At 36.0% G+C, this 13,047-nt stretch overlaps 1 protein-coding gene across 3 annotated transcripts in view; it reads right to left on the reverse strand.

The window, feature by feature from the left end:
• Positions 1–13,047, reverse strand: part of ptprea (protein tyrosine phosphatase receptor type Ea) — a 94,399-nt gene that overhangs the window by 20,356 nt on the left and 60,996 nt on the right. For 2 of the 3 annotated variants that reach the window (XM_053639000.1, XM_053639001.1), the window contains exons 4-9: positions 9,816–9,912; positions 9,313–9,386; positions 4,589–4,725; positions 3,106–3,196; positions 722–798; positions 547–583 (exon numbers count right to left, since the gene is read on the reverse strand). In XM_053639000.1, coding sequence (XP_053494975.1) covers positions 547–583; positions 722–798; positions 3,106–3,196; positions 4,589–4,725; positions 9,313–9,386; positions 9,816–9,912 — 513 coding nt within the window. Of the gene's footprint in view, positions 1–546; positions 584–721; positions 799–3,105; positions 3,197–4,588; positions 4,726–9,312; positions 9,387–9,518; positions 9,783–9,815; positions 9,913–13,047 lie in introns of those variants that run through there. The other variant, XM_053639002.1, reaches the window with a different exon arrangement.

Consider the following 13,047-nt stretch of genomic DNA (forward strand, 5'->3'; position numbering starts at 1 on the left):
GAATATGTTATCGTTTCTATAGTAACAACTTATACAAGGAATTGAATGGCAGACACTCCACATTATCAGATTTTGAAAATGTGTAACTCAGTAGTTTTGGGGGTTTTTTTTTGGTAATTAGACATTTATTTAACACTTATAGAGGAAGTCTTCAGTGGGAAGGGAGCACTGTGTAAGAGAGAATTAAAGCTGTGACTTTAAGATATCTAACATTTTAAGATGTTGCACTTTGGTTTCTCAGTAACCTGATAAGCTGCCTTTTGTGTCTTATTTACTTCAAGAGAGCGAAAAATAAACAGAACCCAGAGAAGGAACGACTATTTAGACATGTTATAAGTGATAACAGGAACTAACTCATTTCATGGATGTTCCACAACTTTAAATGCAACTATAAATGAATAAAAAATATGACCTGTCGTACTTTAATAAATACAAATTGTTCGCGTTGACAAACTGCCGTGTTGTAAGAGAAATACATACTTAAAGATTATTTATCTATAACAGTATGTCCGGTTCTGTTTCATTCCTTATATACAATATGCTCACCTTGTGCTGCGATGAATTTGTTTTTATCTTTGTAGCCCTGTGAGACACAAAGCAGACTTTAATCGAAGACATGACCATGTGTGAAAATGAATGGTGGTGTTAATGTGTTACACTTTACATACAAGCATCACATTAAATATAGTAAAGTATAGTATTTAGAGGACAGGATACTTACATCTATATAAGAAGCGTTTATATAATCGGAGTGTGGAATGCCGTCTATCTGTGTCAGCACCACTCGGGAATGATCATCTGATTAGCAAAAACAGAGAGCGTTTATTGTTTAGCTGAACCAGGATGATCTTTACCTCATCCATGTAATAACAAGACATGTATTTTTTTTTTTTCTGCTGCATTCGAGACAAATAAGTGAGTGACTCAGCTTCTCAGCTCCTAACACGTCATAAAATGGTTAAATGTTTAAAACCATAAACACTAAATACCTCAAACCAAAGAGAAAAACTGCTCATTATGTGGTGTTTCCAAACCAGTTATGCTCTTAAAGCAATATTTCATTGAAACGTCAAATTTACACAATGTTTCTTACATCTTTGCTGTCTGAAGTATGCTTCATTATTATTTCAGTGTTGGCTATTAACGCTAACTAGCAAGGGAATCGTATAGCTGCGTGTCTAAATCGTCATTTACACCTCAAACATTGTGGATTTTTTCTTATCTCAGATACGTTTTCGCATGGTTTCTGACATATTTAGCCACACCGTTGTAAAGAGATTACCCAACATTTAAAAGTGAAATTATCGTTCAGATGTGATTTAGACAATAATTTGTTGATATATCGAGATTTTTTTTAAATATAGATTTATTCTGCTATATAATGCAATACTATAAATAGTACTACTGACTGAAGTGAATGTGTTTAGTAGTGCAGTTTGAACAATGATAACTGCTCTAAATGTTTCTTGCTCATGTGCAACCTTAACACATCGAAAGTGTTGGTTGGTTGACAACCTAATGCTCCTACAGCACATCTACAATACATCTAATATACAAATGGCCTTGTGAAAACCTTAATTATTCGCATAAAGGTGATGAACTATGATTAGTGCAAGGTATTACCAGGAACACTTGCTCTACGCATATTAATTAAAGTAAAGCATTTCAGGGCATCTACAGTTAACAGTACTTCAAATTGAATACTTTTTAATACCATATTCAAGACATTTCCAAAAACAATCTAAGACCTGCACATCACTTCAATCATGCTACATGATACATCAGCTATAATGGATTGTGTTCATGCATATACATCCATTTCTGGGTTTAAGTAAACTATAGCAGGGTAAACTTCTAGAGAGGGATATGGGAGACCAGAGCAAATATCCTTTTTGCATTACCATTTGCTCCAACAGTGAAAGAAAAAAAAAAATCCAGTATTTCCTTCCTTTCCATGACTTTCCAAGAGAGGAAAAAAAATAGAGAGAGACGAATTACGGCAGGCAGAAGAGAAAAAGATGTCAAATTTACCATCACTCCCTCAGCAGCTGTATTAGACATCCCCTCGCAGCCGTGTTTAATGCCAGGGTAATGTAACAAGTAGTGTTATGAATATACATACGTTTTTGTAAAGAAGTATACATTATATATATATATATATATATATATATATATATATATATATATATATATATATATATATATATATAATACTTTTTTATTTGGGGTACAAATAGTAATATAACAACAGTAATATATTTCTGACTTAATTCACTTTTACGTGTTAGACCTTGTGGCTTTTACTTTGGCAGAAAACCACAGCAAGACCTCTGTTTAGTTGGCAACAGTTTTTTTCTTTTATTCACTTCTCATTACCAGTCAGGTGAAATGCTGTAAACCTCTGCCCACAAAAATGTTTGAGATCACTCTAACGTAAAACCAAAGTGAATCTGGCATGTGTAGTGTCTAAATGCAGGTTATAAGCGACTCACAGCACAGATACAGATGAAATTGGTGTGGAGCGTGTGGCGTCTACTGTGGATCGAACCGCTCTAAAACACTGATGAACCACACACACACTCTGAGTGCAACAGTCACACGGGTTTACCATCTCACACATCAACTAGCCAAAATAACATCTAAATCTGCTTCACGGTGTCGGTTTGTTTGCACTTTTAAGACCGTTGAAATGTGAATTTAAGACATTTTAATGCTAATTAAGGCCATATTTTTACATTAAGAAATATATATGACTTTTTAAGGACCTGCGGAAACCCTGCATTTAAAGGTTTTTGTTTTTTTTGTTTTTTTTAGTTCACACATATACTATAAATATGAAGATGGCTAACTGAAATGCAAAACAGAATGAGAAGTAAGAGAGCGTGTTTGCTATGATTGCTATGCAGGCACTTGACAAGTTGATGTGCTTTAACACAGAGACAGGAAATGCAAAAGAAAAAAAGAAAACCACAAACTACAGAGTCTCTCTGCTAGACAGTGAATTGAACTCTTAGCAGCTGACTATCTGAAGAGTAAGAGAGAGAAAGACAGAAAAATAATAATAATAATAATAATAATAATAATAATAAATAAACAAATACTTACATGGGAGAATATTGGGATATCTGTTCTTCTCTTTGTTATCATCTTTGTTTGCCTCCTCGTACGTGCCTTGTGGGTTTCCGCCTGGTAATGACTACAATGGCACAGAATAAAGATCATGTACATAAAATTTACTACAAAGTATGTTTTGCAAAGTGCAAATTCTCATGATTACATGTTTTGCAACTCAACTCAAGGTAAATACTGCATTGTCCAGGCTTTGTTACATGATACAGTGCCCAGAATTATTGGCACTTGCCTAAAACTGTGCCAAAATAAATACATACTGTACTCTATATAAAAACTCTATACTCTGTATAAAGACTAAAATCTGCAAACAAGTGGCAGTGTTTAATTTGAAAATACAAGGGCATTATATCATGTTAATGGTTTTTTTTTAACACAAAGTTTTTGTTGTTTGTTTGTTTGTTTGTTTGTTTTACTATCCTGCATTGCTGGTTTGAAAATTATCAGCATCCTTACAAATAATATTCTGGCCTTGGAGAAAATAACAGCACTGAGTCTCTTGCTGTAATGTCTAACAAGGTCACGTGAACTTAGTCCACTCCACCATGCAGAAAATAGAAGCTGCTTTATGTTCTAAGGTTTGTGCTTGTGAACTTCCCTCTTCAATTCACACCAAGTTTTCAGTAGGATTTCAAAATCAGAGATGGTCATTTCAAAACACTGATTTTGTGTTTTTAACCATTTCTGTATACTGTAGATTTCTGAGTATGTTTGTCTTTCAATAATGACACTTTTTTAAAATGTTCATTAGCAGTGTAAATAATTTTGGCACATATATTACGCAATATCTTTTTGCTAGAACAAAGGTAAGTAGTTGTTTGACTGAATTCTTCTGAATGATTGTATGTAATGTTTATTTTGTTCACTAACCTTTGGCCATTAATTCTCGAGGGCACACTATATGCACTTTGTTTTACATGTACATCTACTTCCTGTTTGGTGAAGACAGCTTAAGTATCCATTAAGACTGCAGAACATAAACATCCTTTCCATGAGACTCGGAATTCATCCACATAGTATGTGATGGCTGAATCAGCGGCAGTGATTCAATTAAGACTACCATGGGATGACTCTTGGATCATCTGCCCTAAATTGTAGATTGGGTAATTCTTAAATGAATCACCAGTGAGTGACCCAATGTCAAATGATTTCCATTCATCAGCATTGCATTTAAACATAGTGGGAAACCAACACTCCTGAATTTCCTGTTATGCTACTGAATGTGTTAGTTGTGTTGAATGTGTCTAGGTTAATTCATGATCAGGTGACAACTTTCACAATACAAAGTCAGCCTGTTCACTGATGAGATATTTAGACTCGCATACAACATTAGCATTCCTATTGACTTTGTTGCTATCAAACACAGTCAGCTATGAAAAAAAGTAACACATTATGTCACAATCATTCTCAAAAACTCGACGAGCATCTGTAATCAGCAAATCATGAAAAGAGAACTTACGCTGTATTCTTCTCGGAAGAGTTTTCCATCATCAGCCGACCGGATGCGGTTCTCTTCCTCCAGGTTCTCCACAGGTATGGGGAAATAGGTTTTGGACGTGGAGGGCGATCTCGGCAACAAAACCACAGTCTGTGCTTCTATAACAAAATGAAAGTATAAAATTAAAGTCTAGGAATTCAAAGAAGTTTGAATTCATAGCTCATTCATTCATTCTTCTTCAGTAAGCACTTTGGTCAGGGTCCCAGCAGATCCAGAACCTATCCTGGGATCATCGACACGAGAAAGGAATACACACTGGACAGGAATCCAGTCCATCACAGAGTATCACATAAAAACACACAATTTAGAGCAGCCAATCCACCTACTGGCATGTTTTTTGAGAAGTTGGAGGAAACCGGAGAACCTGAAAGAAACCCACATGGGCATGGGGAGAACATGGAAAACTCCACACAGACAGTAACCTGAGCTTACTACCTACTACATTTAGTAGGTACTAACCATCGCATACCAGGAACACCCACAAGACCTGACTGTTCTGGAGATGGTCTGACCCAGTTGTCTAGCCATCACAATTTGGCCCTCGTCAATGCCTCTTGGATCCTTACACTTGCCCATTTTTCCTGCTTCCAACACATCAACTTTGAGAACTGACTGTTCACTTGCTGCCTAATACTGTATATCCTACCCCTTGACAGGTTCCACTGTACCGAGACAATCATTGTTATTCACTTCACCTGTCAGTGGTTTTAATGTTATGGCTGATCCAATCCGATTCACGAACAATAAGATCAACAAGTGACTATACATACTAAGAGCAAATTGAGTGGAAATTAAAATGAATGTAAAATTTGTTTACATTCTGGGAAGCACTAAAGTCATTTTAATTAAAGTGAACCTGCAGGAATTCATGTAATTATTTGAGCCATAAACCACTGCATAATAACACACATGACTTGGTACACATGAACATAGAGACCACAACGCACTCACAGTCCAAGTAAGGACACACGCTCGGCCACAAGCATGTGTATAACAGCAACCTGCATGAGGTGAAAACCCAGAAACTCGGAGAGTGAAGTGAGAGTGACAGCGACACTCTTAGAAAATGGTTCTTTTGTTATATTTCTCGAGAACCCTTAAAGGTTTAATGTAGAACTCTACAATAGAGTGTTTCCTCATCAGAAAGGATTTTCCTTAAGCTAAGACCCCGTAATTGTCCAATAAAACCTTAAAGAACCCTTTTTCTCTAAGAGTGTAAACAGGCTCTACTGATGGGATCTATGAATTAATTTACTGATTTGATACAATTTGTCTTTCAGAGGAAGTAGAAATATTGTGTAGGCTACAGATACGTCAAACACATTACCCGCCACATGTCTAGTTTCATACTGTGAAAATATCTGCACTTTAAAACCCGTGTTTCTCATAGGTTGTCATTTTCACACCCTGAAACTATTATTATCTGGATAATGTGAAGTGTGAAACGCTGGACGCCTTTTTCAGTGGTTTTCCAGTGACTGGCCGGGTTTTCCAGTGACGACTTGTTCAGGTTTGGGTCAATGATTTGAGGTACCTGAGATCTGAAAATGTCTGATGAGTGCGGTCTGAGACACAGCGTACGGTACAAAAATCCAGGTACTACATACACAAACACAGTATATATCACATAATGTAACAATATAGTGCACCATTTAAGACAATAGTAGCCTAGCATTTACAATTCACAATCTGGTTTAACTGCTAAAAAGGAGTACCAGCTTCTTTGTCAGCTCTAAATAAATTCAAGTATAGCACCATTAAACAAAAATAAATAAAATGGCTGGTAAGAATGTACATGTTTGAGGATTCGCATGTTTGGAGAGATTCATCATAAACGCCAACCACTGAATCGCACCAATACGAATCATGGATGAACGAGAGTCATGAGAACTGTGAGTCACACAGATGGTACTCGTGCATGGGCTTGAGGAAAGTCATTTGTCAGACTCACTGAAATGGGTCGTTTGAATGAAATACTTCATTCGTTAATCATTAACAAGTTTACCATTACATAGCATAGCTGTAATCATTTTAGTTGTAGTAATCTTAAATACCATTCATTACATATGTACACACAAGACTGTAGTGACTAGCATAATTCTTAAGTCAGATAATAGGCATAGACTTGGAGCTGCCTGTTAAATAGGCTTTCAAGATACGTAACTAGCCTGCTCGATATGAGGGGGATTATACATAGCTTCCTCCAAGAGCATTCTAGTTTGCTCCTATTTCTGGATTCAAGAAAAATTTGCACCAGTGACGGAGAAATTTATTCTAAACACAGTCCAGTTCAAGTAGCAGAAACAAATATTCAAGATATAAATGAGCACCCCATTAAAAGTCAGTCATTTCTGCAGAATATATACATGTCTCAAATAATCGAACATGTTTAATATGTTTGAAAACATATGCAGTTCAATGTTACGGTAAAGCGTTGGAGTTGGTATTTGTTCCTTCTATGACTTCACATGAAATCAACCAAAATCTGTCCACAGCCAACTCTTGTCTGTTTGCATCCATACGACTTTTTCATTAGATCAGCTTAGTAAAATTACGAAAATAATTTATTTTTTTTCAAAAACTTGAATGATTTTTTTTTACAAAGATTATGTTAATCAATTAATTAAAATGATAATCATTACAAAATCATCTAAATATTCTTCTGAGATATTTACAAACTCCTATAAAAATGTGGTTAGTAGCAGTAGATTTTTCATGCACCGTATAGCTGGGGTATTTCCTAAGTAATCTTAGCCAATAATTTTCCAGAAACCATCCTTGTCATCGTAGTTCTTCGCAGAACTAGAGTTGAAAAATTATATATGTGGCAACCCTCGAAAACTGACTTATAGTCACTTCCTGTTCTTTTTAACCAGGTCAGTGCTGGGGAAATTTTAGGAAGTTAATGTAAGTTCATAAATACACGTATATGACATCTTGGGCAGGGCAGTATAACTTTGTATTAATACCAGTTTGATACTTGTCTAGGATTTCTGCACACTTAATACAAAATTGCTTTTATGCTAGCTTCATTAGCTGAGAGGTGAAAGTCATAAACAGAAACAATATTACAACTACGTACAATATTACAGTTAATCTAACAGTTAGGCTGTACACGCAAGTATTATCCCATAGTCCCACGGTATAGAAATAACAATGCAATATAGCTAGTTCTATAGATTTTTATTTATTTTTTTTAAGTAAAAACATTTGTGAATTATTATGTTATGTCATATTATTTACAATACTGCTAACTAGCTAACAAATTGGTTCATTTTGTTACTACATTTTTGGTATTCCCTAGAGCACACTGGTGGGTTCCATACCATTTTAACCCACAAACTGCAGCTATACAACTACGGACTGGAATTATAGCTTGTTTTTACTATGTTGCACTATGTTCATTATATTCTACTGTTCATCAGTGTCACTTTCTGACCACACCACTGCTATGGCTGTATATTTATGGGAGGTGAATTGTTTCTCAACCCAGCAGTAACACTGACGTGTTTCAAAGACATAGGAACACTACTCCAAGTGATAAACTCCACCTGTAACACTACACACTACCATGTCAGTGTCACTGTATCGGTCCGGGGGGTTATATACAGTATATTATAGAAGTATTATAATAGAATTCCTTGTACAGATGTGAAGTTCTGAAGGTGTATACCACTCCAGTCTTTCTATATCAGTATAGTTTGATCTCAGGTGGAACACAAAGTTAAATACATGGATCTGATATCTGTTAAACTTTCAATTCGTTTCACTACAATTTTCAATGCAGCTCTTTGGCCGCATTCCCTTTAAGAAACAGGGAAGAGAAAATCTCATTGTATAATCTCGTACAGATCATATAACACCAGTTGAGTAATTTGAGTATTTGTAATTTCGGAATTTCTTGAAAAGGGTAAAACAGAGAGGAATCAATTAAGAAAGTACAAGCAGTCCTGGTGTTACAGAATTATGAAGAGAACGTAATTGTAATAATTTCACTGTAGTTACTGAATAATATGCCCTTTAAACGATGGGAGTTTATGATTTTAAAGAATCTGTGGAAAAAAAATAAAACTGCAGGACTGAAGGAACTGACATGTTGTTAAACTCTCCGTCAACCTATGACCCTTTATACAATTGTGTATTGTGCTTCACAGTTAAGAGGTACTAATTATGAGATATGTAGAAGCAAGAGAAAAAATAGAAAATAGTACCAAAACTACAATAACCACCACATAACAATGAAGAGACTAAATGAATCAGACACGCTTCTTTCATTTTCTGTAAAAATCTCTCAGCTCTCCACTAATTAAAACCAACATATTTAATCAAACGCTTGTTCCTTATAACATTTGTCATGTCTAATTATAGTTTTACTGAAAACTACCTCACCATCCTGGACAAATAAGACACGGAAATATTTAACAAGCCACAAGAGAATGGATCTGAATGAACCGTTGATTTCATTCTTACTCAGAGCTTCTTGTACATCAGACTGAAGAGGACGCCAGTGTTTTACATCCGCTTCTCAATGCAAATAAACACCCAAATACTGAGAAACCACACGTCACACTATAATCTTAATGCGCTTATATAGATTTGAAATAGCAGGACAAGTGACAGCCACTCATCTCTTTCAGAGGACCGATCGAGGTTGAGAGAGTAGTTTAAATGACGGCCCACAGTACCTTGCTCTTCCAAAATGCCATTTGGTATCTTCTTGTCGACTACAGTGATGTCGGCTTTTTGGCGGTTTTTGAACCTAGGCAAATAATAACAGTAATAATAATGAGAACCCTACAGAAATCATGTCAGACAAATACATGTAATCATATAAAGTCATGTAACATGCCAAAGCTCTTCAAACAAGAAAAATAAATGTCTTCTTTCTTACCATCGCAAACTAAGGCTGTTCTTTCTCATCAGAGGTTGAGTTTTCCGGCTTATACTCAAGACAGAACGTTTACAAACCAGATAATGTACGACTCTAACCTCAGTCTTGTCTCTGAAAGTGTGTGTGTGTGTGTGTGTGTGCGCGCGTGTGTGTTCCTATGTGTTACTTTCAGTTCCTGTCTTCATGAAGTGGGAGGAGTGTCTGGAAATGATGTAACATTCAATGTGCATGTGGATGTATGTGTGTGTGGGTGGGTGAGTGTGCGTGACTGTGTGTGTGTGTGTTTGTGTGTGGTACCTGAGCCAGTAGCATGCTACGAAAGCCACGATGAGCAGTAGAAGTAAGAGTACGAGCAGTGTGGACAGGATATGAGGGCTGGTTAACACTCCGTTGTCTAAAGGAAGAAGGAGAGGCAGTCAAAAGCATAGCAAACAAAGGAACAGGAAGCTCAGCTGCACAAGCTGGAATGGAAGTTCTGGGTGAGCTGATCCTGCCCTCAGCTGCCAACTAAACTCATGATGCCTGATGTAATAAACTGCTTCGAGTGTTGTTTTGACGGCGTTGGTAAATCCCAGTCATTTACCTAACAGCGGGTTGTGACCTTAAACCCAACACACAGTATTTTAAAGCAGTCTGGCTATCAATAACCACTATGATATTACATATAATTCACTGTAAGCCAGGGCATGACTGCATCGAGCGAAGATGACGCTTAGATGAACGTCATAGCATTCCGAAAGACGCAGTTATATACAATAATTACATACAATGTTTCAGTTTTTAAATGTATTTATTTATTATTTAAATAAGACAAAATAATCCCATTGAGGGAAATCATTTGAGTAAAATGTGAGTAAAAAGGTGCTTCCCATTAGGAAATGGGGAATCGAAAATTTCATTGAAGAATCTGAGTCAGTACTGAACAAGTGTTATTGAGTCATTAGTGTTAAGTAAGTTCCAGTATGCAAATACAGCCCATATAACATCAGTTTTCCTATTTGCATAATCATGCTTTCTTAATTTCTTGATAAGGGTAAACAAAGGTCACACTGGATATTTGTTACGACAGAGGAGACGGAAGTAATTAGGAAATTATGCTTTTTTGTCATGCATCATTTCCCATTCAGATGGATTTTGTTGTTCCTTTTGTTGTTGTTTTGTTTATCTTGTTTTGGATTTTTTTTGGGGGGGGGTTGGCCAAGCAACATTTGTTCACGTTTGTTTGCCAGGCTAAAGTGCTTTGAGCATTACTCTGTCATCTAATAGCTTTCTTTACATGTTATTCAGTTTGAGAAAAAAAAAAAGCCTTATTATGAGACATGTTATGAGTGATTTTAAAATGTGCAGTACTGTGAAAAAGTATTTGCCCCCCTTCCTGATTTCTTCTGTTTTTGTGTATGTCTCATACTAAATTGTTTCAGAAATTAAAACAAAATCTAAGATGAAACAAAGGCAACCTGAGTAAACACAAAATACAGTTTTTAAATGATAATATTATCTATTGAAGCAAAAAAGTTATCCAATACCAACTGGGCCTGTGTGAAAATGTATTTGCCCCCGCAGTTACTAATTCCCCAAATCTATGAAACTGCATTCATAAAGGTGTTCAGCTGGACTAGACGCAACCGGACCTGATTACTGCAAACCCTGTTCAATCAAATCAACACTTAAATAGAACTTTTTCAACAGCATGAAGTTGGTTAAAAGGTCTTACCCAGTAACACACTATGCCAAAAAGTTCCAGAAATTATGTGGAAGAAGACGATTTGAAATACATCAGTCTGGGAACGGTTATAAAGCTATTTCAAAGGCTCTGGGACTCCAAAGGACCACAGTGATAGCAATTATCTCCAAATGGAAAAACTCGGCACAGTAGTGAACCTTCCCAGAAGTGCCCGACCTTCCAAAATTCCTCCAAGAGCACAACAACGATCATCCAGGAAGTCAAAAAAGAGCCCAGGACAACGTCAAAGGAACTAGAGGCCTCTCTTGCATCAATAAAGGTCACTGTTCATGACTCCACTATCAGAAAGACACTGGGCAAAAATGGCATCCATGGAAGAGTGACGAGGTGAAAACCACTGCTAACCCAGAAGAACATTAAGGCTCGTCTGAATTTTGCTAAAACACACCTTGATGATCCTCAAACCTTTTGGGAGAATGTTCTGTGGACTGATGAGTCAAAAATGGAACTGTTTGGAAGACAGGCATCTGCCGTAAACCAAACACTGAATTCCACAAAAAGAACATCATACCTATGGTCAAGCATGGTGGTGGAAGTGTGATGGTGTGGGGATGCTTTGCTGCTTCAGGGCCTGAGCAACATGCAATAATTTAGGGAAACACAAATTCTGCTCTCTACCAGAAATTCCTAAAGGAGAATTTTCCGGTCTTCAATCCGTAAATTGAAATTCAAGCGCAACTGGATTATGTAGCAAGACAATGATCCAAAGCACAGGAGTAAATCCCAGTCCTAGAAGTTAGTGAAAGTCTGATCTCCAGTTATCGGAAGCGTTTGGTTGCAGTTATTGCTGCTAAAGGTGGCACAACCAGATTTTAAGTTTAAGGGGGCAATTAGTTTTTTAAATGGGTGATAGGTGTTGGATAACTTTTTTGCGTCAATCAAAAAAATAATAATAATAATAAAAAAAAACCTGTATTGTGTGTTTTACTCAGGTTGCCTTTGTTTTATGTTATATTCATATATATATATATATATATATATATATATATATATATATATATATATATATATATATATATATATAATTATTATTATTATTATTATTATATATATTCATTTGAAGATCTAAAACTATTTAGTACGAGATATACACAAAAACAGAAGAGAGCAGTAATACTTTTTCACAGCACTGTATGTTCCAATGGGGATAAAAATGATCGTAGTAGCGTTTGAGGTTGTATTTTACATGTGTGGAATATGAAGAACGAAAACTATGCCAGGGGTGTACAAATATATCTGTAAAATGACAATGTGACATTTCATATCAGCCATGCAGGAATCCACCTTAAACAGCTGAGACTATTTATGAATCGGCTGCACTTTTGACCTACTTCCAGCAAAGCCTACGCCTTCCACCGTGAGAACACAATGATCCCTCTCCATAGAGATCAAAAGTAAATGCCATTCAGAGTGCACTCCATATAATTTGTAACCTAGCATGCATTCGTTATCTGACAAAGCATAGCTAGGCAATCCTTTGAGTTTAGTACGAACGCAACGATCACTCTCCTTTTAACTTAGTTCCCTATTTATAGTGATTATTTACTATTACTAAATGGAATTTTAATAAGGTTCGTACCTGAACTTAGGTTTATTAACACTCTGGTTTCTCACCATATTTCCATTCAAAGTCCACCAAATCACCCTCTCAATAAAGAAAAGTCTTTTAAACTAAACTACTGATTGTGAATGCACAAGATTATTAAAAACAGAAAGACAGTATATTAATATGAAACATATCTATAAATAAATAAATAAATAAATAAATAAATAAATAAATAAATA

Source organism: Ictalurus furcatus, chromosome 13 (assembly GCF_023375685.1).
Source record: "Ictalurus furcatus strain D&B chromosome 13, Billie_1.0, whole genome shotgun sequence".
NCBI classification, from domain to species: Eukaryota; Metazoa; Chordata; class Actinopteri; order Siluriformes; family Ictaluridae; genus Ictalurus; species Ictalurus furcatus.